The sequence below is a fragment of the Leucoraja erinacea genome, chromosome 21 (assembly GCF_028641065.1).
Source record: "Leucoraja erinacea ecotype New England chromosome 21, Leri_hhj_1, whole genome shotgun sequence".
NCBI lineage: Eukaryota > Metazoa > Chordata > Chondrichthyes > Rajiformes > Rajidae > Leucoraja > Leucoraja erinaceus.
Window position 1 is genome coordinate 23,471,372 of NC_073397.1, and position 24,680 is coordinate 23,496,051.

At 43.5% G+C, this 24,680-nt stretch overlaps 2 protein-coding genes across 5 annotated transcripts in view; both read left to right on the forward strand.

Moving 5' to 3' along the window:
• LOC129707403 (protein-glutamine gamma-glutamyltransferase 2-like) overlaps positions 1-24,680 on the forward strand; it is a 276,786-nt gene that overhangs the window by 142,757 nt on the left and 109,349 nt on the right. The gene's annotated exons all lie outside the window — the stretch shown is intronic.
• rprd1b (regulation of nuclear pre-mRNA domain containing 1B) overlaps positions 27-24,680 on the forward strand; it is a 28,236-nt gene continuing 3,582 nt past the window's right edge. The window contains exons 1-8 of one of the 4 annotated variants that reach the window (XM_055652414.1): positions 27-464; positions 5,991-6,120; positions 8,978-9,111; positions 14,201-14,365; positions 17,604-17,713; positions 19,713-19,839; positions 20,510-20,685; positions 21,845-21,998. In XM_055652414.1, the coding sequence (XP_055508389.1) occupies positions 314-464; positions 5,991-6,120; positions 8,978-9,111; positions 14,201-14,365; positions 17,604-17,713; positions 19,713-19,839; positions 20,510-20,685; positions 21,845-21,998 (1,147 nt within the window). In that variant the 5' untranslated portion in view covers positions 27-313. The remainder of the gene's footprint in view (positions 465-5,990; positions 6,121-8,977; positions 9,112-14,200; positions 14,366-17,603; positions 17,714-19,712; positions 19,840-20,509; positions 20,686-21,844; positions 21,999-24,680) is intronic. The other 3 variants (XM_055652415.1, XM_055652416.1, XM_055652417.1) reach the window with 3 other exon arrangements.

Below are 24,680 nucleotides of genomic sequence, written 5' to 3' on the forward strand. Positions count from 1 at the left end.
CGCTCGGCCCGCGGGTCCAGGCAGGGTTTCCCGCTCATCTCCCCTCTCTCTCTCGCTCTCTCTCTCTCTCTCTCCCGCGCCCCAGCCCCCGCCCCCGCCCGGGTGGAGCCGCCATGGGCGAGGAGGCTGTTTCCAACCGCCGCCGCTCGGCCCCTCGCTCCGCGCGATAACCCCGCGGCGCCCGCGCCCTTTGACCTCCGAGGTGAGAGGTGACGCCGCCATTTCGCCAGGCGGGAGAGTTGAGTGCGAGGAAGTCGGTGGCCGAGAGACTCGGCGGCTGCTCGCTGCCCCGCTCTGCCCCTCCCGCAAGGAGATGTCCTCCTTCTCGGAATCCGCGCTGGAGAAGAAGCTGGCCGAGCTCAGTAACTCTCAGCAGAGCGTGCAGACTCTGTCGCTCTGGCTCATCCATCATCGGAAGCACGCCGGCATTATCGTGCACGTCTGGCACCGGGAGCTGAAGATAGGTGAGCGAATGGATCCCCGGTTAAGGGCAGCCCCGCCTCCAGTCTGAAGAAGGATCTCGACCCGAAACATCACCCATTCCTTCTCCAGAGATGCTGCCTGTCGCGCTGAGTTACTCCAGCATGTTGTGCCTATCCCCCGTCCTCCCCCCATACCCTACCGCGCACAGCGAGCTCCCACACTTACACCGGGTCATCAGTCTTCATTTTAAGGGTGAACAGGAGGGTGAAGGCAAGAAACAAGTAGCCCTCCTCAACTCTGTCGGCCAGAAGGATCCCCACCCTATCCATGTGTAGGAAATACATGCAGATACGGATTTACTCCGAAGATAGCCACAAAATGTTGGGGTAACTCAGCGGGACAGGCAGCATCTCTGGAGAGAAGGAATGGGTGACGTTTTGGGTCGAGACCCTTCTTCATACTCATTCCGTATCTCAAGAGATGCTACCTGTCCCGCTGAGTTACTCCAACATGTTGTGTCTACCCAACCTACACATGTGCTCCAGAGATGCTGCATGAACCGCTGAGTTACTCCTGTTACTCTTTTCTTTGTAAACAATATATGCAGCTCCTTATTTCTCCATTTGGCATATTACCTGCCAGGCCTCGTGTTGCCCTTCCTCTATAACCCCCCAGGATCCCGACCTGAAACATACCCTATCCAGGTTCTTCTGAGCTGCTGCCTGGCCCACTGAACTACCCCAACTTCTTAAGGCAAAACAGTATATTTTCTGGGAGACGAAACTGAATGACTACGTCAGTGTGTCCCCCACCCTCACATCAGTCTTCCCGCGCCCCCACCCTCACATCAGTCATCTCGCCCACCATCACATCAGTCTGTTCCGCCCCCCCCTCACATCAGTCTGAAGAAGGGTCTAGACCCGAAACGTTGCATATTTCCTTCGCTCCATAGATGCTGTCTCACCCGCTGAATTTCTCCAGCATTTTGTATCTAACTACATACAGGGGATACTTAGAAGCACGGGCAGCATCTGTGGTGGAGGATTCTAGGTATTGGAATCTTGAGCAATAAATCAAACTGCCGGATGAAATCAGTGGGTCAGGCGGCATTTTTGTTTTCCAATTGCCTTCAAATCTATGGAGAAGGAAAAAGAGGGTCTGGACGCAAAATGTCACCTGTTCCTTTCTCCAGAGATGCTATGTGACCCACTGAGATACCCCAGCTTTTGGTCAACTATTCCTTTCTCCAGGGATGCTATGTGACCCTGTGAGTTACTTCCAGGTTCAGCGATCTTCAGCACCAGGGTGGGGTGTTGCGATGGGGAGAGATTGAAGTTAAAATGTTATTCAGGTTACTGAAATGACTTAATCGATTATTTTTAAATAACTGCAAACACATCTTTTACTTCCTGTTGTAAAGATTAAACTGATACACGCCACCTGTGACATCCCCTCAGCACTACCGTGGATTGTCAGTTCAGGTTTCACTCGAGAAGGATTTGGGCCCCCCCCCCCCCCCCGATAATCTTTTAACTTTTTTGAATGAGTGGTTTAGATGGATAACAACTGCTACTTGGTTGTATTCCAGTGTGGAACCATTACGTTTTGTTCCTGGGTTTTATTGTGGTCTGACTAGAAGAAACAATTTTTTTAATGTTTGAACTGAAAATGTTTGAAATGGATATAGCCCAATTATTATATTAGCACATTGTCAAGCTGGTACTGTTGCCCATACTACACATTTCTGCAGTGGTGCCAGGATTATTGTACAACATTCTTGTGAAATAGAATACTTTTGAAACTAATGGTAATAAGTATATTTCTGTAATTCAATTGTAGAAATTACTTCAAACAAGTAATTTGCGTTTGCGTATTGTTATAACTGATGTGCTTGTGATGTAGTATGTGAGTTTCTTTCTTTAGCTTTGGAAATCTACTTGCATTGGTCTATTTACACCTTTGAGGGGGGAGGGATGGGACGAAAGACAACATTTCAGCAAACATCTTGGGATTCTATTTCTGCTTTCAACTATGACCAGAAAAAATGGAAAAATTAGGAACTGTAGATGCTGATTTTACATAGGGTGCTGGAGTTAACATTGAGACATTGAAAGAAAGACACAAAGTGACCTTCAGGAAGCAAACCTCTGTATGCAACGATGGTGCTGAAGAAGAGATGGTTAAAAACATCAAGTTCCTTGGATTAAATAGCACCAGCAACTTGTCGTGGATCACCCATATCGAAGCAATGACCAAGAAAGCACACCAACGCATCTACTTCCTTTGAAGGCTTAGGTGGTTCGGCATGTCCCCAGCCACACACCAACTTCTACAGATGCACCTAAAAAGCAGTTTATCAGGATGCGTCGCAGCATATGTTTAGGAACAGCTCCATCCAAGATCTCAAGAAATTGCGGAGAATTGTGGACGCAGCCTAGACCATCACAAACCAACCTGCCTTCCATTGACTCAATTTACGGCAGCATAATCACGGACGAGTCGCACCCTGATCACTCCCTCTTCTTCCCACTCCCATCATGCTACACGTACGGAAGTATGAAAATGAACACCTCCAGATTCAGGGACTGAATTCTGGGTGAGCGTTGTGCCAGCACAGAAGGGAGCTCCCAGCGAGCACTGCGCCAGCACAAAAGGGAGCCCCCAGCAAACGCTGCACCAGCGCAGAAGAGTACTCTTGGCGAGTGTTGCGCAACTGTGCTGTACCGGGCCCTGCCTCCGGTGCGGAGTTGACCTGAGTCAGGCCTGGCCACTGCAGAGCGAGGAGAGGTGCACGTGGCGGGAGACTTTTGCGGTGCGTTGCGGCCTGTGGAATGAGGACCCGTCTGATTGGTCCAGTTCACCCGCTGGAGACTGGGGACTCGCCCAGTAGGCCTGACTCTCCCACCGTGGTTGTGGACTCGTGACGCAGACCGGAACCCGCCAGGTAGGCCCAGCCTGCCTGTCACAGACTGGGGGATCGCCCGCCATGGATGGAGGACCAGTACCGTGAACCGGAACCCGCCCAGCTCTCCTGCTGCAGATTGGGGACCCAAGGGAACCGATCTGGAGGGCTGGTGAGCAGACTGGCTGCGGGAGTGAGTGCAGTGCCTCGACAGGGAAGCGGGCCAATGCCTGGGGCTCGGCTGGACTGGGCGCTGCTCCAGGAGTCCAGGCACATGTATCAGACACGGCCCACAGTGATGGAGCAGTGGAGGAGGACACCATTGGCTATGCTTGGCCAGGCCGACCCTGCAATGCCGCTAGGGCAACAGATGATCAGATCAAGATCCCTACGCATAACAGCTTAAACGTGAAAATGGTACCAAACAGGTGACTGTATTTCGTTTCAGAGTACTATTGCTTTACAGGTACTGTATCTGAGATGTTTATTTAATACGTACCTAAGTGCTTATGTATAGTGATATGTACTTACTGTATACAAAAATGAATTTCACTGCACCTCGGTACATGTGACAAATAAAGTAGCATACCATAGTTTCTTCCCAGCTGTTATGACGCAACTGATTCATTCTACCAACAAATAGAGAGCAGCCCTGAGTTATTACCTACCATTAATCCTGTAGATTAGGAGTTTTGCATTTAACCAATAATAGTTATGTCCTTGAATGGGTCTACTGTAATTTTAAAATTGATTGAAACTGAAAGAATTGACATGGTGGATGTAGAGCTGATGTTCCCCCTCATACGATAATTTAGAACTTGGATGTCACTGTTTAAAATTAATGAGGGACCCATTTAAGACATGGTGTGTGGGAAAGGACTGCAGATGCTGGTTTAAATGGAAGATAGACACAAAATGCTGAAGTAACTCAGCCGGACAGGCAGCATCTCTGGAGAGAAAGAATGGGTGACGTTTCGGGTTGAGACCCTTCTTCAGACTGATGTCAGGGGAGTGGGCAGTACAGAGATAAAATGTAGTCGGATCAGTAAGACTGATATGAGGGAGGGGGATGGAGAAAGAGGGAAAGCTACTTGAAGTTAGAGATGTCATTGTTCATACCACTGGGGTGTAAGCTACCCAAGCAAAATATGAGGAGCTGTTCGTCCAATTTGTGCTGGGCCTCACTCTGACAATAGAGGAGACCCAGGACAGAAAGGTATGGGAGGGGGAGTTAAAGGGTTGAGAAACCGGGACATCAGGTAGGTTTAGGTGGACTGAGCGGAGGTGTTCAGCGAAACAATCGTCGAGCCTGCGCTTGGTCTCGCAGATATACAGGAGTCCACACCTGGAACAGCGGATACATTAGTTGAGGTTGGAGGAGGTGCAAGTTAACCTCTGCCTCACCCGGAAAGACCGTTGGGGTCCTTGGATGTAGTCGAGGGGGGAGGTGTAGGGACAGGTGTTGCATCTCCTGTGGTTGCAGGGAAAAGTTCCTGTGGAAGGTGTGGTTGGGGTGGGAAAAGATGAGTTGACCAGGGAGTTGTGGAGGGAACGGTCTCTGCGGAAAGCAGAAAGGGGTGGAGATGGGAAAATGTGGCTAGTGATAATGGAAGAGGGGAACCCTAAAGATAGGGGACATCTCCGATGACCTGTTATGGAACACCTCATTCTGGGTGCAGATGCGGCGTAGATGGATGAATTGAGAGTAGTCTTTACAGGATGCAGGGTGGGAGAAAGTGTAGTCTAAATAGCTATGGGAGTCAGTGGGTTTGTAATGGATGTCAGTCGATAGTCCATCTCCTGTGATGGAGATGATGAGATCTAGAAAAGGTAGGGAGATGTCGGAGATGGTCCACGTGAATTTGAGTGCAGGATGGAAATTTGTCGTGAAGTTGATGAAGTCAGTGAGTTCTGTATGGGTGTCAGAGGAAGTACCAATGCAGTGGTCAAATGTAGCTTCGGTAGAATTCGGGATAGGGCCAGTGTATACCTGGAATAGTGATTGTTCGATGTACCCTAAAAAGAGGACAGGCATAGCTGGGGCCCATGTGAGTGCACATAGCTAAGCTTTGGATTTGGAGGAAGCGGGAGTAGTCGTTGTTAAGGGTTAAGACCATCTCTGCTAGGCATGAGGAAGAAACTGCGGTCGAGGAAGAAACAGAGGGCTTTAAGACTTCCTGGTGGGGAATGGAGGTGTAGAGTGACTAAATATCCAAAGTAAAGATGAGGTAGTGCAGCCTGAGAAAACGGAAGTATTTGACGATGGCTTTCTGCCCTGGGCCTCCTCCATTATCAGAGTGAAGCCCAGCGCAAATAGGAGGAATACCACCTCACATTTTGCTTGGGTAGCTTACACCCCAGCAGTATGAACATTCTCTAGCTTCAAGTAGTCCTTGCTTTCCCTCTCTCCTCTCCCCCTTCTCCTACCAGTCTTACTGTATACAACTACAATTTATCTCTTTCTGAAGAAGAGTCTTGACCCGAAACGTCACCCACTCCTTCTCTCCAGAGATACAGCCTGTCCTTTTTGTGCCTATCTTGAGGGACTGACTAGCCTTGTTCTCTCAATTTTCATGTTTAAACCAACTGTTACCAATTATGTTTGTTATCTATATGAATGTCTGTATATTTTACATTGACTGTAGCTTCTTTCAACCACATCTAGCTAAACCAAGCAGGAAATTGACATTCATCTATCTGGCTAATGATGTTATTCAGAACAGTAAGAGGAAAGGTCCTGAATTCACCAAGGCCTTTGAAGGAGTTCTAGTGGATGCATTTTCACATGTTGCCAGGTATGGTTTTTAACCTAAATCAAAAATATTGACACATGATGGGGATGGGGGGGGGGTATTTGTCAGTAGGAAGGAAGCTGCCTTGAGTTCCTGTCTTCCAAAGAAGCTGGAAATGTCCTTCTTGAATGCAGACTCATCTACTGAGGTACAATTAATCAATTTCCACAGACAGAGCTTTATATTGGAAACTAGACTAAGTGGCACCCGTTGGGTCCCAGCTTCACACGGGAGGGCTGGTCCTCCAACGCAACATTCCACTTCTCCACCAATTCCAATACACAAACACACACACACACACTCACACATCCATACACTCACACACTCGCGCACACATACACACTCACATACACACACCATAGATATGACAGTAAATTTTCTTGATACTACTCACACGGCTGAGTGCGGCCTCTCCACTGTGGGGCTTCCGCAGTCAGCAGCGCATCCTCAATCAGCGTGACCTCTGCACTTACTGGAAATTACGCAATCAGCGAGACCTCTGCACTCACCGGAAATTACGCAATCAGCGCGACCTGTCCACTAAGCGGAAGTCACGAAATGAGCGGGATTTTTGGACTAAACATAGTCGGACCTAATAAAACATTTATTCTTTCCAAACACAGTCGGACCTAATAAAACATTTATTCCTTCCAAACACAGTCGGACCTATTGCAGTTTCAAGCACAGGCAGGGCAGCAGGCCAAACAACTTATGGCATTGTCATTAAGGGCTAACAAATCATTTATTGCAAGTACATTGCAGGCTCACAGTTCAGTTGATTCACAGCTTAGAATGACAGTCGTGGCCTTTCCCTCGCGATCTTGCAGAGTGACTGACTCGCGTCCAGGCATCTGGGGTTTTATAGTCTTGCCCTGTCGTGGTCGGGTCGTGACGCAGCGTGATGTATGGTGATGCGCGGTGTTTCCCTCTCGCTCCTGGATTTTGGAATGTTCAAAATCTAGGGGCGACATCTGGGTGTCGCATCATGTTGTGCGCCCTGTCACACGCTGACGTATGCTGCCCCACGTATGTGATGCCTGGTTAGGGTCATGTTTAGGGACCACAGATGGGCTGTAAAATATTCTTCCTTAAATACGTGGATTTTAAATATTAATATGTTAAAATTAACACAATAAAATCAATTGTGCAAATGAAAAGATGTCCGAGTCATTCAGTTGGTCTGCTTCCAGATCCAATTATCTTCTCTAACTTTTCACAGGGATGGATTCAGTGAGTGTAGACTGAACTCCCCTCTCCCATCAACCCCTCTTCCACCCTCCTGCCCCCATCCCCCCCTTCTCCACTCCCCCCCCCCTATCCTTCTCTCCCCCCCCCCACCCCACCTTCTTCCCTTAACCCCTCTTCCTCCGTTCTCCCATTCTCCAACCCCCCCCCCCCCCCCCCCCCCCCATTTGTGGACCCAACCTGTGACAGCTAGATCCCACTAATAATACTGCTCAAAGACCACGTCCCTGTTTTAATAACATTGACTATGAGATAAATGCAGGTATACATGCCCACCCCCTCGCCTTGCTTCAAAATGGGTGGTGGGTATTTAGACTCAGTGCCCGGAGCGGGAGGGTGGCACTGGTACATTGACAACATTGCCTGTACCCAGTTGAAAAGCCCGCTGCCTCTGGGGGTTTGGAGAAACCATTGGAAGAGAGATCTGCCTCTGGGACAACTGGTGGCCAACAGTTTAGTTCCCATGAGGAGCAGGCAGAACATTGGGGGTTCGAGTCCAACCCCTGGGGCCCCTGTGTCACATTTAGTTCAGGGATACAGTGCCCTTCGGTCCATCGAATCCGTACTGACTAGCGATCCCCCGCACACTATCCCACACTAGGGACAATTTATAGCTATACCAAGCCTATCAACCTAGAGTTAGGGCTAGGGTTAGAGTTTCCTCCCGCATTCCAAAGGTGCACAGGTTTGTATAAATTGTCCCTAGCGTGTGTGGTATAGTGTGCGGGGGGTCGCTGGTCCCACTCTGGCTCCACAAATGGCGGGCGTCGGGGTAAGTGGGGGGGGGGGGGGGGGGGGGGGGGGGAGGGGAGGGGAGGGGGGGGGGGGGAGTGGAGGAACGGGTAGAAGGGAGGAAGCGGGGGGAAGGGAAGAAGAGAAGAGGGGAGAGGAGATGGGTAGGGGGGGAAGAGGGGAGGGATAGAAGGATGGTGGAGAAAGAGTGATGGGGCAGGAGGGGGGTGGATGGGAGAGGGGAGTTCAGTCTACACTCACTGAATCCATCCCTGTGAAAAGTTAGAGACAGTGATTGGATCTGGAAATGGACCAATAAATCTGTAAATAAAACAGAATGGCACAGACATCTTTTCATTTGCACAATTGATTTTATTGTATTAATTTTTAATATATTAATGTTTAAAATCCATGTATTGAAGGAAGAATATTTTACAGCCCATCTGTAGTCCCTAACCCTGGCCATAACCCTAACCCTAGCCCTAAGCCTAACCCTGATCCTAAACCTAACCGGGCATCACCCGCAGGACAGCATACTTCAGCGTGTATGTCGTACAACTTGATGGTTTTACTGGCATCAGTCACTAACGCTCGCAGTCGCCGAAAGAAAACGCAAAGTGGGACAGGCCCTTGTGAGATAGGCGGGCTTTGTAAAATCTTCTCTACTCCTTCAAAAAATTGTTTTTGTAAAAATGTTAACAATTTAAGCCCAATTTTTTCAAACATTTATTCCAACATACATTAATTGCATTCTTTGCCAAACCTTACTGATTTGTCAATGCTAAATATGTTTCATGTGCCACACTACCTTATCAAGTGCCCCAATATTAGCAGAATTCACTCAAAATGAAAATGTTAACCTTTATTTCTCCTCTTTTCCTAGAGAATCTGAGCAAAGCTGTAAGAAGCAAATGGAACGAGTTCTGAACATATGGCAAGAAAGAGTTGTTTATGAACCTGACTTTATTCAGCAACTTAAGTTAACTGTGGATGAGTCCAGCAGTCCAGTTTCTGTAGGTATGTTCATCATAAATTGAAGTTAAAGTGGTTACCTTGCATGCAAAAATCTGAGTCGGGCATGTTGCCATTCTCGTAACCAGTATTTGGTTGTATTAAACTGCTTGTTAACCTTTATTGTAAAGTGAGATTATACAATGCAGTTGCAGGGGGACAGCTATTTAAACCAACCAGTGAGCCTGTTTAGAAATAATTACATTTGGTGTGTAAGTATTTAAGAAAGCTTACTTGTATTTCTTCGAGCCAGATTCTGTGTGTTCATTATTGCAATGTCAGGAATATTTGAGAACCAGTTGTTCCTGGTCACAACCTCCATGTACATAGAGTTGTGGTTAGCAGATGACAGTCTGTTTGCTAATCTATCCTTTTAGAAGGAAACTGGAGCCAAATATATGATATCTTTTAATTTATAGTCATAATAGAAATTGGGAATATTCTCAGGATAGGACTCCTAAATTTGTTGCAAGAAGAAATTGGAAAATTTACATTCAGATTCAATTTTAATTGTCATTGTCAGTGTACAGTACAGCAACGAAATTTACATCCTACATGTTGAAATGCTTCCCTCTACCAATCTCATTAAAGAAAATCAAGCAAGATGAAATACTTACCAAGAATAGGAAAACTAAGAGGAAAAAATACAATGCTGGCATAATATGTTTTGTGGTATTGTGGTTAATGAAAAATGCCTAGGCATGGATTATTGCTTGTACAGCATGTGGAGTTAATCAGGTAGATTGATTTCTGGACAAATTGGGACTTGGTAACTGATCAGTATTAATTTGCATCGGACTATTTGAGTACAATTGAATGGAAAATATTAGTTATTTTAATAATCGATTTTTAACTGAAACAGTATTATGTTAGCACCCTTTGCATGTTTATTTAAGTTAAAGATAATTGCAGAAACAGGTAAAGTGTGAAGTGCTGTGTTATGAGCTACATACAGGAAGCAGTGATGAAGCCAGATGAAATGTGTTGAATATTATTATAAAGCCTTTTAATAGTGATTTGGGTTTTAAATGCCCAACCAAATAGATCTATCTTTAGAAAAAAAGGTTTTGTGGGGATACGCCATTAAACTATGGTAAAACAAGTATTTTAAACTTGTTATAAAGTTTATTTTGCACAATGAAGTTAAACTCCAACTTAAATTAAGGATTGAGCAAAGTCAATCTAATTGCATCCAGCTTGCCATTTATTCGATGTTTTTTTTTTAACAAACCAAATACACTTTGTTGCTGTGTAAGGCTGAAAGAAGCACACAACCATTCAGTAATGTACTAGAAATAAAGATGTACTAAATTTGAAAGAATTTGAGAGCCTTTAATCATGATGGTTTACCATAGTTTTAAGCTGCATAATTATCATAATCGGATGGTTGAATTGTTAATTGTGTTATCAAGCCAATAAATAAAGCATTAAAAAAACAAAAAACACCCTATACATGGGAGGGAAAAATATTCTTGGTACAACATTTAGATTTAACAATTTCAGAAATGATTTATTGACAGCTAAAATGACTATCACAAATCCCTTATCAAAACTAGTACATGTTTAAAAAAGGTTGATGGGAAATCCAAAATAAATGTTATCTAAACTAGTGATTTGAAGCAAGGAAGTGAAGTGTGGGGATTACATGCTGGTGTCTATGAAATTGCATGAACAATGCTATAAATAAAGTATTTGGAGAACGTGATGATGAGCTACAATTGACAGTAATATTTAATCATAAGATCATAAGGGATAGGAGTGGAATTAGGCTATTCAGCCCATCGTCGACTGCCATTCAATCATGGCTGATCTATCTCTCCCTCCTAACCCCATTCTCTTGCCTTCCCTCCATAACCTCTGATACCTGTACTAATCATAAATCTATCGTTGCCTAAAACATATCCAGACTTGGCCTCCACAGCCTTCTGTGAGAAAGAATTACACAGATTCACCACCCTCTGACTAAATAAATGTCTCCTCATCGCCTTCCTAAATGAATGTCCTTTATTTCGGAGGCTATGATCTCTAGTCCTGGACTCCTACTAGTGGAAACATTCTCTCTACATCCACTGTCCAAGCCTGTCACTATTCTGTATATTTCAATCTCCCCCCTCATTCTTCTAAACTCCAGTGAGTACAGGCCCACACATTTTCATCATAGGTTAACCTACTAATTCCTGGGATCATTCTTGTAAACCTCCTCTGGACCCTCCCCAGAGCCAGCCAATTCTTCTTTGGATATGGTGCCCAAAATTGCTCACAATATTCCAAATGTGGCCTTACCAGCGTCTTATAGAGCCTCAACATTGCATCCCTGTTTTGTGTGCAAGCCCCCTTGAAATAAATGCTAGCTTTCTTTACTATTGATTCTACTTACAGATTTGGAATCCAGCACCAGCTCTCCCAAGTCCCTTTGCACTTCCAATTTCTGGATTCGCACCCCATTTTGAAAATAGTCTATGCCTTTATTCCGAATACCAAAATGCATGACTCCACACTTTGCTACACTATATTCCTTCTGCCACTTCTCTGCCCACTCTCCCAACCTTCTTCATCCGTCCTTCTGCAGAGTCCCTGCTTTCTCTACACTACCAGCCCCTCCACCTATTTTCGTATCATTAGCAAACTTTGCCACAAAGCCTTAAATCCCCTCGGCCAAATCATTAACAGGCAACGTGAAGCAGCCGCAGCACCGACCCTTGCTGAACTCCACTAGTCACTGGCAGCCAAATAGAAAATCATGTGAGTTTTCCATTGCTTTGTTGTTTAGAATATCCATCGCCTTCTCTCCATTATATTTATAATTATAATACAGAAAGTTAATCAGAAGGTTGAATTGATAATTGTGTTATCAAGCCAATAAATTAAGTAGGTTTGTAAAAACTCAATTTGCTTTGATATAACAGTAGTGTTAATTTTATCTGTACTTTGCTAAAAATAATGTTTTATGAATTGGTTATAAAAACATTATTGCTCATTATTGATGTAACTAAAGATATAACAAAGAACTTACTTTTACTTGAAGTTATGTGTTACACCTCCATTTGCCTCTTATTTGGGAAATATCTTGGACTGTTAATGTTACCGTTCTGTGGTAAATGCTCGAAGGAATCCAATTGTTCAAAATATTGTAAATATGATGTGTCGGGTAATGCATATTAGTGTGTTTACCTTTTCTGCTTGTCTTATCATTCCAAATCAGGATTATTTCACTGAATAATGTATGCTATATTCATCACTTGAAAATTTTGGCACGGTGACGCAGCGATAGAGTTGCTGCCTCACAGCGCCAGAGACTCTGGTTCGATCCTGTGGGTGCTGTCTGTATGGAGTTTTTAGACCTTATAGAGCCTCAACTTTACATCCCTGTTTTTTGTATACAAGCCCTAACAAGCGAAGTATAATGTCATCGGGGCTATATATGAGTAATTTATTAATACTTGTTTCTTGTCAGAGTACTAATTTCTGAAAATCATGATGGATTATGCTGTAAATAGTTTGATCAATGGAAGAACAAAAAACATTTGATAACAATGTTTAACTGGAGCTGTGCTTAGTCATACATTGCTTTCCGTTTCACTGTCATTATTACTGCAAAATCCACTATACATTCAGGATAGATTGATAAGCTTTAGAACAGAGCTCCTCGAGAAAGTTACAAAGTTATGTAACTTTGTTTTGAAAGCAAAGAAACTGGAGCTATAGCTTATATGGAATATTAAATGCTGATACCCAAAAGTACAGTTTTTGCAATAAAATGGTCTGACCACAAGGCATGATTATATGATTAGTGTAAAGCATTAAAAACCCCCCCATAAAATGCTGGAGTAACTCAGCAGGTCAAGGAACATCTCCGGAGGATATGGAAAGGTGACGTTTCAGGTGGGGACCCTTCTTCAGACTGATGCTGATCTTGTTTTCTATGCAAGACATGAAGGGAAATCCTCAGCCCATTTCCTGTATGAATTTGTAATGCATGTATAATGAATTAAACTAAAGAAGTGGGGTTGGCTGTAGTTGAAACATACAATTGCTACAAAAATATGCACAACTGAATTGGGCAAGATGTGCAAAGGGAAGTAACAGAGGGAAAGACTGTTGCAGCCATTGTTAAAACTATAATCAAGAGCATTTGGTTTTACTTTTTCCTTGCTTTCCCCTAAATATAAATATGTCTACTGTTGAATCTACACAGCATTTATTGAGAACATTGAAAGTTTTTCTGTATTGAACAAGCTAACTGTAATGAAATGTTGTCAAATTTCTCAATAAATTTGGACTGCTGTATTGAGACAGCAAACCGTATAAATTGCACTTCCATTGATATAAAATCAAACCGAATGCTTCACAGCCAGTGGTACTTCCAATCTATTTTATTGTCTGCTTTCACTGATTTGGATTTAGAAGTTGGCAGCAAATTCTGAACAAAATCGGTCAACAAACATTTTGTATGGCAAAGTATATTGTGGCCATATGAACATTTAAGTTCTCAGTATAAACTAATCAGGATTATTTCTCAAAAAATATTAGCAGCTACTTTGAACATTCAATACCATTGCCATCTTTTTCCCACGTTACTTAAACCGACAGAAATTGGGTGATCTGATGGGTAAAACAAGCAAGATAATTTTTATGTATAAAGAAGGAAATGCAGATGCTGGCTTAAACCGAAGATAGACACAAGAAGCTGGAGCAACTCAGCGGGACAGGCAACATCACTGGAGAGAAGGAAGGGTGGCGTTTCGGGTCGAGACCCTTTTTCAGACCGATGGGTCTCGATCTGAAACGTCACCCATTCCTTCTGTCCAGAGATGCCGCGCTGAGTTGCTCCAGCTTTTTGTGTCTATCCAAGATCATTTTTATTCCCAATTATTTATCATCTTAAGGCCAATAGAAATGCCTTGTGTTCATTTCCTACCTTCCACCTTTTTTTGACATTTATACTAACTAAAACTTCCTTTGTATTTTGTATAAATTTCACAGTGCAATTTTTTTGGCTGATCTGCAGGATCAAAGAAGAATTTTATATGTACAGTGAAAGCTAATATTTTCTATCATAGTAATTACCTGCTGACAGCAAATTTAATCTTTGCAGACAATGCTGGTTCTAAAGTCGCACACGGTCATCCACCATCTTGCCCATCATCCCGTGAAAGGCAGTCTCAATCTAACAGAGTTCGTAATATTGAGATTGTGAAAGGTCATGAATCAGCAACATCTGACTCTACATCCAGCATCTCGTCTGAGGCCAGATATATAGGTCAGTTGGTTTCCAGAGAGCCTGTAGTACACCACCTCTATCTAAAGAGGATGGAATAATTGCATAAAACAGTTTAAGTTGTCTCTGACATGTGAAGTTCAGATGCATCCTAAAATGCTGTTTATAGAATTATTCTACCTTTTTTGTGAAGTTGGTTGTGACTAGATGCAAATTGATTAGTGTGGCTCAGGATATTAGAACTTAATTGGTGGTTAGGTGGTCTCAATTGATTTTAAGGATATTATTTCATTTATTTGTGTATTTTCATGAATCGGTTTTATTTTGTTTTAGCAGCGCTGAAAATCTAGTGGAAATGCAAAAACATAGAAACCTCCACTTAATTTATTATGTTGTTCAAATAGCATTGAAATGAAAAGAGCCTGAGGAAGGACATACCAGATAATACAGTAATAGTTTGGTTTGTCGTGATTTATGTGCACAGATACTGTGAGGTTGAATTAATTACCTAGTTATTCACACATTAGAGCTAGTGCTGAACCAACTGACCAATTAAATGATTAATTACAAAAACTTGAAGAATATGAAGAAATATTGGCAAAGTTGTAAAAGAAGAAAAGAATATGGTAAGTATAATAGAGAGATGGTGCTAACATTATACCTTGTGTAATTAAACTTCACGTATTTGTCATTTGTATTTTTGCAAGTGCTTCAATCAAATACATTTTCCGTTTCATCTGTTCCAGTGGGGAAGGAATAGGTTGAAATTGAGCGTACCCCCCCACAGGTAGAAAAAAAAATCAATGAAGTAACTCAAACCATCTCACCCACTAGTGGATGATTCACTCCACATCCAGGTGCAGTGAGGTTGAACATAAAGAAAATGCTGGTGAATACTGAACCAGTCTGTTATAAACTTGCCTATTGTTGCTTTTTTACAGAAGCATCCCTCACATTATCATTCATCCTGCTAATTTATGAGAACTTCGACTGGCATATAAATATGTTTACATTGGCTCCTGGGGTGGGGTGGGGGGGGCTGGAATTTGTGAGTCTCAATCTTAGCACTTGTTCTGTTCCCCATTGGCTAGGAAGCACATTAGTTAAAGGTAGGTGGGAGCTATCAGGTTATCAGGAATGTTCCTTTCTTAGAACACCCCATGGGCCAGAAAAATCTTTGATTGTACTTTGGTCTGGTCCCCTTGCTCCATTTACCTCGTTTTTCGGTGTGTGTCCCCCCGCCCCCCACTTGATAACTACAGTTGTAACCTTCCCCACAATAGCTCTTATTTCTCTTGTTTTGTCATTGCTGCTAATCTGTCACTTCCATGCCTCAGCGTTATTCCAAAGTCCCCCAACTGCTGCCTTGCATCATTGTTTGTCAGCTGTCCAGGTTATGAGTTCATCCAGATGAGAGAAAAGAAGCTAAAATAAGAAATGTTTGTATCAACACATTACAGATGATTTGTGTTACTAATGCTGATGGCGTAACAGATGTTTGCCAGCATATTGAGAGATTTGTGCTAGTCTGGGTGTTAGTCTGGGTGTTGTGGGTTGAAGGGACTGGTTTCCAGAGGGCTAGTATGGACATTGTGGGCCGAATGCATTCTTGGGCTGGCAGCTCAGTCACTCAAGCCTGTTGTGCTAGCAGCTCTCACTCACGGCTGGTGGGCTGGCAGTTGACTCACCGATATTCCTTGAAATTCCATTTCAAGCAGGGTGCAAGGCCACCAAATTCAAGTGCAGTTTCATACCATTTCAAGCAGAGTGCAAGGCCACTAAAGACAGCGAGTTGTGACCTCTCCCTCCTCCATCTTGCAGAGTGAGCCACATCCACACTTGTGGGTTTATAGTCCCTCCCTCCCACCAGAAGGGGCTTGGCCTTCATCGCGTGATTGACAGGAGAGAGAATCTCGATATTTTTTAAACACTAATAACTTTTATTTTTCATCGATGGGAAAAATCCTCGGCACCTGATGAACGGAGGGGGACTCTGAGTAAGATGGCCAAAAATCACAGCCGTACGTGGTAGGGTTTTTTTCTAAAATCAATATAAAGCGCAAACAGGAAGTGGTCAAGATTAGACTTTTAATTATATAGATGGCAAGGCAACTTTAATTAGGCAACACTCAGCTTTAGCATTTCCAAACCAAAGGCCACACAGCTTTAGCATTTCCAAACCACATTAAGGGCACTGACAGGTCATAAAACCACTCACAGTTTAGTAGACGTGTGTTCAGTGTTATTCGCAGCTCAGACTGCTTCCCCCATCTTGCAAAGACTGACTGAGGCACTCAACTCTTCCAGGTTTTATAGTCCCTAATGAAGGGGCGTGGCCTTCAGGAGAGAGAATCTCAACATTTTTTAAACACTAATAACTTTTATTTGTCATCAATGGGACAAATCCTCTTGTCCTGCGCAACGGAGGGGGACTTTGAGTAAGATGGCCAAAAATCACAGCCGTAAGTGGCAGCGTGTTTTCTAAAATCAATATGCAGAACAGGAAGTGGCCAAGATCAGACTTTTAGTAATATAGATATTGTCAAGCTGGAAAGGGTTCAGAAAAGATTTACGAGGATGTTGCCCGGACTAGAGGGTGTGCGCTATAGGGAGAGGTTGAGTTGGCTGGGTCTCTATTCCATGGAGCGCAGGAGGATGAGGGGGAATCTTATAGAGCTGTACAAAATCATGAGAGGAATAGATCCGGTAGATGCACAGTCTCTTGCCCAGTGTAGGGGAATCAAGGAGCAGAAGACATATGTTCAAGGGGAAGGGGAAAAGATTTAATAGGAATCCGAGGGATAGCTTTTTCACACAATGGGTGGTGGGTGTATGGAACAAGCTGCCAGAGGAGGTAGCTGAGGCTGGGTCTATCCCGTCGTTTAAGAAACAGTTAAACAGGTACATAGATAGGACAGGTTTGGAGGGATATGGACCAAGCGCAAACAAGTGGGACTAGTGTAGCTGGGACATTGTTGATTGGTGTGAGCAAGTTGGGCCGAAGGGCCTGTTTCCACACTATCACTCTATTACTATTAAAATAATCAACCATGATCACATTGGTGGTGCTGACTCGAAGGGCCGAATTATTGTCTATTGTCTAAATCAACATTTTCAGAATTGACTGCTTTCAACATTTCCTTAATTACAAATTGCACAACTACAGTAGTGGAGACCTAATCCTTGTGTGCACTCCAACTGGTGTTAACCAATTTACTCATTACCAGTTTGTTTAACTCTGTCTGTAAAGTATCACTAGCAAAAGCTCTTGTTTACACAGGAGAAGAGAAGCGAGCACCAAAACGTACCTATCCCATTGTTGAAGATGAAGAAGATGATGATTACAGAGTGAATTTTTCCCCTATTGATACTGGCACAAGTCCAATGTTGGTATGTATTTAATAATGATATCTTTTATTGTCATTTCACATATGTGCAACGCGATTTGGTATGCAGCTTCCATCCGATGTCATAACTTAAACAACTAATAAAATGTAGATTTAGATACCCTGAGAACATGGTTTATAAAAAGAACAGTAAAACTGTCTAAATTGCAAATGTGTCTGTGCGACGTGACCATCCTAGGGAGACAGTTCATGGGGGTGGGGGGCACTCAGCAGGGCCGGTTCAGAGCAGCTTTTGCTCTGGGGATGAAGCTGTTCCTGAGTCTGGAGGTGCGGGCGTAGAAGGCCTTGTAACATCTGCTGGAAGGTAGGATTTCGAACAGTCCATTACAAGGATGTGAGGAGTCTTTATGGATGCTGACGGCCTTCCTGAGGCACCGTGTGTGGTAGATGCCCTCCAAGGCTGGTACTGTGTCCCAATAATCTTCTGCGCTCTGTGGACGACGCGCTGAAGAGCTCTCCTCTCCGCCTCCATGCAGCTGAGATACCACACAGATGCCATATGTTAGTATGCTCTCTGTCGTACAGCGGTACAAGGTCGTCAGCAGCTGTTGGGGCAGACCAGTCTTTTTCAATGTTCTCAGGAAGAACAGTCGTTGCTGTGCCTTCTTGACCAGCGCAGCGATGTTGGTGGACCATGTGAGGTCCTCTGAGATGTGAGTGCCCAGAAACTTAAAGCTTGACACTCTCTCCACACTGTCCCCGTAGATGGAGATTGGGGCGTATTCCCCATTATGTGTCCTCCTGAAGTCGATAATCAGCTCCTTGGTCTTGGAGGTGTTCAGGGACAAGTTGTTACGTGAGCACCTGTCCGCCAGGTTCTGCACCTCCGCTCTGTAGTTTGTTTCATCGCCGTTGGTAATCAGCCCGATCACCGTTGTGTCGTCTGCAAACTTGACGATGGTGTTGGTGTCGAATGCAGGAACACAGTCGTGTGTGAAGAGGGAGTAGAGCATGGGGCTCAGTACACAGCCCTGTGGTGTGCCGGTGCTCAGGGTGATAGTGGAGCACAGGTGCGGGCCCAGTCTCACTGCCTGCGGTCGCTCCATCAGAAAATTCAGGATCCAGTCAAATATCGGCGAGCTGAGGCCTAGCTGGTGGAGTTTGGTGGTGAGCTTGATGGGGATGACCATGTTGAAGGCAGAGCTATAGTCTATGAAGAGCATCCTCACGCACGTGCCCTGTCTTTCCAGGTGAGTCAGGACAGTGTGAAGAGCCGCAGAGATGGCATCCTCTGTGGATCTATTTGCCCTGTATGCAAATTGATGAGAGTCCAGTGAGGCAGGGATGCTGGATTTGATGTGGGATAGGACCAGCCTTTCAAAGCACTTCATTGGTATTGGAGTTAGGGCAACCGGGCGGTAGTCATTCAGGTTGGTGACTTTTGACTTTTTCGGCACCGGCACTATGGTAGTGCCAAAGTCAAGTCAGCATTACAAATTATGCTAAAAATCTTCAGTGTATGTTGTAATTTTGTACAGGATTATTATATTATAAATATTGACGCATCCTAAATATTCATCACTGACTTGATATTAGCCCTTCCCCGGGATATTATACTATGTTTATCCTCAAAACCAACATAACTCTTATGATAAACAAGTAACAGAACTTTGTCAATAAAGATTTAATTTGCTTATTGACAAAGCTCACAATGTGTCCAACTTTTCATGTTCATCAACACTATTCTCAGAAATGTGCACATTGATTATGTGTATTCATCTATAATTGCAGTATATTTGCCTGTTGTTTGTGTGAAAGCTTGAATTCTTCGTCCTGATTGAGTAGTTCTCTATCGGCAATCTTTTCAGCATTTTTCTAACATCAAATTAATTTTGTATAATTGTTTCATTAGCATGCCGACTTAATCATTTATTTGTTTTCCTTAATTATACCTTCTGAATCTAAATATCTTGCTCTGCATACCATTAACTGGTTTTGTTTACACTGGCAAGTATACTCTTCGTGTATTCTTTTGTTTTAAGACTGAAAATCTGATTAAAGCTTTACAAGACTTGGAAAATGCAGCATCTGGGGATGCAACTGTTCGTCAGAAGATTGCATCATTACCTCAAGAAGTGCAAGACGTTTCACTCCTGGAGAACATTGCAGGTAGCGAGTGTGCTCTATCAATATTGATTGGGGTGGATAATATGTTCTTACTATAGCATTGCAATTAATGCATCTCCTTTATAAAATTATACATAAGTTAACAAACCGTGATCACAGTGACCAATTATGTGAGAAATATGAATCAAAATCATATTGGAAATTAACATCCATTATTATCTACTAAAATAGCGTATTTTCGGGTATAATAGCTAGATGCACCCAAAATGTTCACCTGGATTTCCTCTTGATAGTTGCTTTAACTTTTTCTTTTGTTTTAAGTTCATATAAATAATGAGCAGAAATAATTTGGAGCAACCTATTTGGTAGTTCCTTCCTTTCGTTGTACTAATTGTACATGGACGAATGGAGATGAACACCAAACAACTTGAAAATCCAAATTTCTGGTGACTTCGACTAATTAAGTGGTTTAGCAAAGATTTCTTATCACAACAAACTATAGTAAATGCCAGATTGGTTCTCCACGCTTAAGTTGAGGGTTTTAGTTAAATTATTATTGTTGTTTCAAACATTCTATTATTGGTCCCCATATCTCTGAAGGCAGTTTTTTTTATTCTTCCAGCCACAAATATCAAATTAACTTGCTGTTAATTTTCCTGAAACTTAAAAATTAATTGTAGTATTGTTAATTTTGTCTGTTTCTTGCTTGTAGATAAAGCAGCTGCGGAAAGACTATCAAAAATCGTTGATGAGGCTTGTTTGCTGTTAGCTGAGTATAATGGGCGTCTAGCAGCAGAACTGGATGACCGACGGCAACTGGCAAGAATGCTGACTGAATACATCAATAGTCAGAAGGAGATCCTGGGAGAGAAAGAGAAAAAGCTAGCGGTGGGTACCTTGTTCCCTCTAACAACCCTAATGTTTAAACATCAATCAGTGTCAGCCTAAAAATCCCCAGGGTTAATCTGATCTTTAAATAGGTCATGCTTATTATACTTCATGCTTATTATACTTCATGTGCAAAACTGGAGATTATTTAAAATATAACTAAACACCAACTGCTGGAGCAACTCAGTGGGTCAAGCAGCATCTCTGGAGGGAATGGATAGGTGAGATTTCGGGTTGGGACCCTTCTGAAGATTGATTGAACGGACTCACTGAGCTCCTGCAGTACTTCATGTTTTGCTCAAGGTTCCAACATCTGCAGTCCTTTGTGCCCATTTTTGTTTCTCTAAGTGCATTGATTTTGAGATTGTTTTGAAATGCTACTTCGGAAAAGAGAATTGTGTGGTATGTGCTTGTAAATTTAATGCATCGTATTATTCTATGCTTTAATATTTAATATTGTTTCAATTAACATTTGGCAATCCAAGCAGGTGGAATGTAGGATATTACAGATATTTAGGCCCACGATGTCTGTGCTGAACGTAATGCTAAACTAAACTAATTTTATTCGCTTACACATGGTCCATATCGTTCCATTCCCTGCGTGTCCATGTCGATATCAAAAACTTCTTTAACGTCACTGTTGTCTATGGCTACACCAACTCCCTTGGCAATTCATTCTGGGAATCCACCACTCTGAACAAAAACACTTGCCCCGCATATTTCCTTTAAACTTTGTCCCTCTCACCTTAAGCCGATGCTGTCTCGCCTTTGATATTTCCATGATGGGAATCTGACTGTTTACCCTATCTATGCAGCTCATAATTTTATATTCCTCTATCTGGTCTCCACAACCTCTGGCATTCCAGAGAAAACAGTTCAAGTCTGTTCAACCCAGCTAATATCTTCTAATCCAGACATTGTTCCAGTAAACCTCCTCTACACCCTCCAAAAATGTCTTGTCCTTCGTATCCTATGCAGCAACAGGAACTACATGCAATACACCAAATCGGCCCAACAGTGGAGCTATACATCTGCATCTACTGTACATACTCCCATCAGCGGTCGCATACAGCACATAATCCGCCTACATTTTGCCACTTCCAACGGGATCCCACTACTAGCCACATCTTCCCATCTCCACCCCTTTCTGTTTCCACAGAGACGGTTCCCTCCACAACTCTCTGGTCAACTCGTCCCTTCCCACCGAAACCACCCCTTCCACAGGAACTTTTCCCATCAACTGCAGGAGATGCAACACCTGTCCCTATACCTCCCCCCTCGACGACATCCAAGGACCCCAATAGTCTTTTCAGGTGAGGCAGAGGTTCCCTTGCACCTACTCCAACCTCAACCACTGTATCAGCTGTTCCAGGTGTGGACTTTTATATATCGGTGAGACCATGCGCAGGCTCGCCGATCTTTTTGGTGAACACCTTCGCTCAGTCCACCTAAACCTACTGATCACCTGGTTGCTAAACACTTTAACTCTTCCTCCTATTCCCATACTGACCTTTCTGTCCTGGGCCTCCTCCACTGTCACTGTGAGGCCAAAAGCAAATTGGAGGAACAGCACCTCATATTTGCTTGGGCAGGTTACAACCCAGCGGTATAAACATTGACCACTAACTTCAATTAACCCTTGCTTTACTTCTCTCTCCATCCCTCCCCTAGTTCTCCGACCAGACTGACTGTCCTCCTGATAAAATTTTATCTTCGTATGCCTCATTGTCACTTTCCCCCAGCTAATAATGATCTATTCAACATTTTCTTTGACAGTCCCCTTTGATCTCTCGTTTTCACACCTTACCCTTCCATACCTCTCTTCCTCTCCCCTGACTCTCAGTCCGAAGAAGTCTCGACCCAAAATGACACCCATTTTTTGTATCCAGAGATGCTGCCTGTCCTGCTGAGTTACTCCAGCATTTTGTGTCTATCATCGGTGTAAACCGGCATTTGCAGTTCCCTCCTAAACATTGGATACTTGCCAGTCCTCCAGTCCTGCAATCTCCTATCTAGTCTTTCAATAACCTGGGAGGAATCCCACCAGACCCTGGGGATTCATCTACCTTAATGCTCTTCAAGAGCCTCAATGCCACTTTCTCCTTGATTTCAAATTACCCCAGCGTGTTGGCATTCTCCATGCTGATTTCACTGTCCTCCATGTCCTTCTTGTTGAATCCACAACCTATGAGGCCAAACAAAAAATCCTTCCTTTATCCTTCGTTACTCTCTTGTTTGTAATGTACGTACAAAAAGTGTTGGTATTTTCTTGAATTCTAATCACCAAAGCCCTTTCATGGCCCCCTTTGTCCATTTTGAGGTCTTTCCTACTTGCTTTATATTCCTCAAAGACCCTGTCTGATTAATATCTTCTTAAACCTTGCATACGCTTCCTTTTTTTTGACTGAATTTGCTACCTGTCTGATTGTCCAAGCTTCTCTTACCTTGCCATCCTTATCCTTTGTCCTTTTTGAAACATGCTGATCCTGAATTTTAATCAACTGGCCTTTAAATGACTATTACATTTCAGACATGGAACTGCCCAATAACAACTGCTCTGAATTTACTCCCCTTAACTCGTACCAAATTTAGTATCACCCCGCTATGTCTAGAATTATCCATAGTGAAAATAATCTTAAAACTTATGGAGTTGTGATCACAACCACAAAATGCTCTTCCACTGAAACACCAGTTACCTGGCTCGTTTCCCAATGCAAGGTCCAGTATGTTCCCTTCTCAGGTTGGACTATCCACATGCTATTTTACGATACCCTCGTGGGTGCATCTGATAAATTCTGCTTTCCCTAAGCCTTTGGCATTGAGCAAGTCCCGGTCCATATTGGAGAAGTTAAAATCATCCAATATGAGGACCCTGTTGCTTTGGCAACTTTCAGTAATCTGTCTACATATCTGTTTCTCTATCCCCTTCTGGCTATTGAGGAGCCTAGAGTACAATACATTTGCAGTGATTGAACCTTTCTTATTTTTGAGCGTTACCCATACCCAATTAACCCTCCACTATGTCCTCTCTGAGTGCTAACTGATTATCAGAGCAACATTTTATTGCTTCAATATTGCTTATTGCCCGAAGCAATGAAAATTTGTAACACAGAGCTGCCAGTCATGTCCCTCTCGCAACCAAGTCTCCATAATGGTCATAAAATTATAGTTACAAACACTGCAGGCTCCAAGTTCATCTGCTTTAACCACAATACTCATTGCATTGAAATAAACACACTTCACCCCATCAGCCTCACCACATTACTCAACCCCTCCCTCCTATCCTTGTGAGATTTAGGTTCTAACCTCTACCTTGCCATCAGTCCTATTTTCTAACCTACAATTCTAGTTCCCACCTCCCTGCATTCTAGTTGAAACACTCCTAAATAGCACTAATGAACCTCACTGCAAGAGTATTGTTCCCGTTCCAGTTCAGGCCACTGTCCCACTTGTACAGGCCACCTTTGTCCCAAAGAAGATGCTGGTGGTCTGAAGATCTGTTGTATCATCCTATTTCTAATCTCACTAACACATGGCACTGGAAGTAATCTAGAGATTACTACCCTCGGGGGTCCTGCTATTTAACTTTTTGTCTAACTCCCGATTCACTCCGCGTCCTACCCATGTTGGTGTTGCCATTGTGCACAACGACTTCTGGCTGTTCAGCCTACCCTGTGAGAACACGCAGCTGCTCTAAGATTACCTGGACCCTGACACCAGGAAGGCCACACACTGTTTTGAAGTCTTGTTTGCCCCTGAATGTCCCGCTAACTACTGAGTCTTCTATTCTTATGGCCTTGTCTTACTTTTCCATTCCCTGCTGTGCCTCAGAAAGGTATACCTGTTTGGAAGGGGAATGGCCACGGATGTCCTGCACTCTGCCTGCTTCCTTTCCAGGTGGCCACCTCTCTATTCTGCCTGTGCCTTAGACATGACCACCTCACTATAAGTCCTATCTATGGTACTCTCTCACCCCGTGAATGAGCCTGAGGTGT